Source organism: Hyalella azteca, unplaced genomic scaffold, assembly GCF_000764305.2.
Source record: "Hyalella azteca isolate HAZT.00-mixed unplaced genomic scaffold, Hazt_2.0.2 contig11500, whole genome shotgun sequence".
NCBI lineage: Eukaryota > Metazoa > Arthropoda > Malacostraca > Amphipoda > Hyalellidae > Hyalella > Hyalella azteca.
Genome location: NW_025941495.1, coordinates 52,503 through 57,336, shown reverse-complemented (window position 1 = coordinate 57,336; position 4,834 = coordinate 52,503). Strand labels below are relative to the sequence as shown.

At 34.1% G+C, this 4,834-nt stretch overlaps 1 protein-coding gene across 2 annotated transcripts; it reads right to left on the bottom strand.

Moving 5' to 3' along the window:
- On the bottom strand, window positions 1-3,806 carry LOC108681396 (ubiquitin thioesterase OTUB1). Of its 2 annotated transcripts, XM_018170415.2 has the most exons (7): window positions 3,447-3,806; window positions 3,038-3,087; window positions 2,424-2,513; window positions 1,836-1,960; window positions 1,100-1,184; window positions 266-426; window positions 1-107 (listed from the first exon to the last, which is right to left on the bottom strand). In XM_018170415.2, exons 1-7 carry the CDS (start codon window positions 3,646-3,648, stop codon window positions 29-31), a joined length of 792 nt encoding a protein of 263 aa, XP_018025904.1. In that variant the 5' UTR covers window positions 3,649-3,806; the 3' UTR covers window positions 1-28. The 2 variants fall into 2 exon arrangements, with proteins under 2 accessions (XP_018025904.1, XP_018025903.1); XM_018170414.2 differs by lacking the exon at window positions 1-107 and having other exon boundaries at window positions 172-426; window positions 3,447-3,804.
- Window positions 3,807-4,834: the final 1,028 nt, after the last annotated feature.

Sequence of the window (4,834 nt, the reverse complement as noted above, 5' to 3'; positions counted from 1 at the left end):
TTTTCTAGTAATTATGCTCGACTGAAGGCTAAGAGTGAACAAATTCATCCTGTAGCAGCACCTGTTTACAGAATTCGACCACAGTTCTCTCGCCCTCGATAAAGAATGTTATAAGTGTTCAGTAATGAGCGCAAAAGTCTTCCACTAGAACAGGGATATTTTCTAGTAATTATGCTTGATTGAAGGCTAAGAGTGAACAAATTCATCCTGTAGCAGCACCTGTTTACAGAATTCGACCACAGTTCTCTCGCCCTCGATAAAGAATGTGAAGAAGTCAGCATTTTTCTGCAAGTGAGCTGAGATGAGTAGGCGCAAGTACACGACCAGGTAGTCGCTCAGTCCTGCGTCGTTGATGACAGACTCCACCCTCTGCAGGCTGTTGCTTTTGTTGATGCTCTTCTCTAGGTCGCTCAGCACTTCCACAAACTGTATCAAAAGACAATATAATAACAAGAAAATATATACCTATAAATATAATAAACAATAGACAAATATAGAAGATAACACAAGACAAAATAATAACAAAACAATATAATGAATAGGCAATACATACGTACTACCTAATATACCATAACAAGACATATACCTAATGAAGGGATCTGCAAGTAGATTTTTTTTTGCTGAAGCTTCTCTCCAGATCACACAGCACTTCCACAAATTATATCAAAAGTCATTCATGAGTGATTGGCAATCTAATAAATTATGTAAAAGTAAGTTGAGAAATAGTTCAATCATAATTAAGAGTTGATAGGTATAAGCCTCAAAGTATCAATTCAACAGCATCAGCATCAGACGCATCTTAACCCGTTTATGCTTGTCGTCCTACATTTAGGTCAGCTAACTTCCATCAAAAGTATTTTGTTGCTTACGCACGATAGAATATTATAGAATATTATAGAATTTTTATTTTATACATTTTTATTTTATATACCTATTTTATTTCCAACTGATTTTCTTGAATAAAGTGGATAAATTATTTAACTGTGTCTCAGTGAAACCATTTCATCAGTTTGTCCATAGTACAAGCAAAATTTTTCTCACCTTCAGCATAAATGGGTTAATAAATGCCAATGTTCAGTCTAAGTAAACACAAGCTTACCGTGTCATGGAAGTCTTCGGTTGTGAATTTAGGAAACCCAAGTGCAAAAAGTTCAGCTTTGCTTTCCACAATCTTCTTTTTAAATCTGAAAGAGAAACTGATAATCAAATAAGATATTCATTGCAATAAATTAATAGAAATTTGATGAAAATCAACACTAGACGATGAAAAGTATTAAAAATACTTTCAATTTATGATTAACACATCAATAAACAGCTCAAGATAAGCGATCAGACAAGATGGATGATATTGCAAAATGGATGATATGGCAAGATGGATGATATGGCAAGATGGATGATATGACAAAATGGATGATATGACAAAATGGATGATATGACATGATCAAGATGGATATGGCAAGATGGATAATTGACAAGGTGGATGATATGGCAAGATGGATGATATGGCAAGATGGATGATATGACAAGATGGATGATATGACAAGATGAATGATATGACAAGATGGACGATATGACAAGATGGATAATTGACAAGTATGATATGACAAGATGGATGATATGACAAGATGAATGATATGACAAGATGAATGATATGACAAGATGAATGATATGACAAGATGGATGATATGACAAGATGAATGATATGACAAGATGAATGATATGGCAAGATGGATGATACCGGTATGGCAAGATGGATGATATGACAAGATGGATGATAAATCCATATGGATGCCAGGAAGATACATTGAAGACGAGCCACAAGATGAGAGCCCCACCTTGCCAGCTCGTCAGGGTGCTGGATGCAGTGCTCAAGGTACGAGAAGATAAAGCCACGCAAGAAGCAGTTGCCATCTGGCCTAGTGCGCCGCATGTGACTGTACTGCTTCTGCAGCTGCTCTACCTGTGCAGTGAACAGTTATAATGAATGCTAGCAAAATTGTTGTTATATGAAGTTGTACAGTCAAAAGAAATGATACACATGGAAGTCACCTTCAGGGCAGGTGCATCCCGTAACTATATGTACAGACCCCATAACTGTATTGTATACTATACAGCTTATGCAGCAGCCACAAGGGTAGATATAACAGTAATAGAATGGTAAATATTACAGTTAAGAGTAATAAGATAATAAAGAAAGAGTAATAAGAAATGTAACTGTTAACTTTAAATATCTATAGAGCAATAATTATTGTAATGCATCACTTTTTTTGTAATTCATGCTTGATTAACATAAAAAATGAATTTTGTTGACAAATAAATATTAAATATTCAATAAAAAAAGATAGATAGCATGGATAGATACCTAGCACAGATATATATGTTTTTGCTCAGCAATATATTGAAAAAGAGTAATATCACATTACCTTAGCTGAATACACAATATCATTGGCAAATTCCTGTTGCAGCGGCTGAAGGTCAGTTTTTGGTCCAATCATCGGAGTGGAGGCTTTGATCTGTAACATAAATAATGATAAATTGTCCATACAACATAGGTAATAAATAATACATACTTCAATACTTCATACTTGAATTAACTTCATAATTCAAAATAATAAATGTTGACTGTGTTTTGATCTCAGCTGTTTTTTAGCAGCCTAAGCCTAATAATCCATGTTTATATGTAGTATCAATTAGATAAATCTGCAAAATAAAATAAACAATTAAATTGGAAAGTTTTCAATGAAAATATGGTTTTAATATTTTCTTTGCTTATTAATTCTAGATTAAATTTGTGGTCAAAGTAGTACCTACATAAATTGTTTATCAAATACTTTGCACCTGAAAATTTTCTCAGAAAAGAACAATTCCACATTCTGAGTGCTGCATTCTTCATTAGGGAAGCACTCATTCAGCATCTCGTACTATAGGTATATAATGGTGCATCTCTAAAAGACAGACCAAATCAGCAAGAAATGGATTTGAAGTGCCCTAATTTATAGGAAATGCTTTTCAAATATGCTGGGAAAAGGCTTCTTACCTCATCTACAATTTTTTGCTCCTGTGCTAAGATTAGCTCATCTTGGTTCACTGAAAATGAAATTGAATCTTTGTTAAAAACAAAACTACAAATATATTTTCTAGCTACCTTATAATACCTGGCAATTAGTAGAAGATAAATCTAGGAATGGATCAAAATTTCAATGGCTTTAGACTATAATTTAGCAACACCATGGCAGAAATTTTCTAGTAATGCAAAAACATCAGATCTATTGGTGTTTTCCATCCACCTACACTTGGGTTCAAGACTGAATAAAGATATATTCAAGACTGGCAGGGGATAACACTGAATTTTTCATGGTATCAGTATTCTTGCAGGACAATGCTTTACTGGTCAAGCTTAATATCAATTATGAAAGTGAATACCATAGTTTTGAAATTGAACAAACCTGTCGTTTGAGATACTGAGTTGGGCAGGTTGCTGGAAACACAACTTGCTCCGACGCGTGGTAAGTCAATTTCTGTCATCTCGGTGGCTTTGTTGGCCATGCCAGTGTCAAGGAGTAGGTCAGGAAGACCTCTACTCTCATTCACAAGATTAATTGCATCTGGAACCACCTGTTCATCCTCTATACCTGAATCTTGATTCATTCTTGTCTGTGATAAAATCTACTTTGGAGCTATTTTGTGCTTAGAATGAACAAATGAAGCTACTTATTGCTTGTACTTCTATGATAGGACACCAAAGCAAATAATATCCATTACCATGTAACTTAAATCCTAACCAAGTCATAACCTCATGCAAGTTGTCAAATTATTATGTAAAATTTCAAAATTCCTACTTACTACTAAAATTTCATGGTTCCAAAGTGATATATTTTCAATAATATTGGCATCTTGCAGCTTAATCTTGCACTCTTTTATCAATTAAATAAGAGATAATTAATCTAGCAGCTCTAAAATTGGCATTCAAACTCCATCCATGGCTTGGAAAATAGATATATATTTTTTACCCCTGCTACAATATAAACAAACAAGATCTCATGCAAGAACTGAAAATCAGAAATTTTTAGATATTACATTTAAATTACATTTTACATAAATTATATACGTTATATTGATTATATTAATTTGCCTAAAAAGTTCCTGATTGAAAATTCATAGACAAATGTGGTACCGTCAACTGGGGCTACTCGGGATGGGCGGGGTAACTCGGGACAGTCCTCCGACACGGCATAAAACTGTTTTAGTAGCAAAACTAATTGGAATATTGAAAAACCAAATACAGTGGTGTAAACATCAAAATTTTTCCTATCTATGTAGTATAAAGGAAGGTCAAAAATACTACATTTACTAGCTATGAAAAATTCCTGAAAAAAATTGTGAAAAACAATATTTTGAAAAGTTACTTCTGCTAAGGTCTGTACCGTCAACCGGGGCTACTCGGGATGATTTTGGACGTTTTTCATTCATAAATTCTTACCATGAAACATTTCATAAACAAGTTCAGGCTCATTTCAAAGCTCTTTGCAAGGGCTATTGCATGGCTTCTCCAAAAAAATCCATTTGCTATTCGTAAGGTGCCAGAAGCAAAAAAAGAGTGTCCTGAGTAGCCCCATCAAAGGTGGCTGCACAAAATAAAACCAACCCAATTTACCCCTGGGAATGGGGTAATCTAGGACACTTGCAATGAAAGTAAATTTTAAAACATTTGAAGCATGCAGAGTGTACTCATCCATTACTAACAGTACTCTGATGTCATCCTTTCATTGTAGATGATGTAGATGTAAAATAAATGATATTTTCTGTGATTTTTACTTGTTTTTCCTTTATTGAT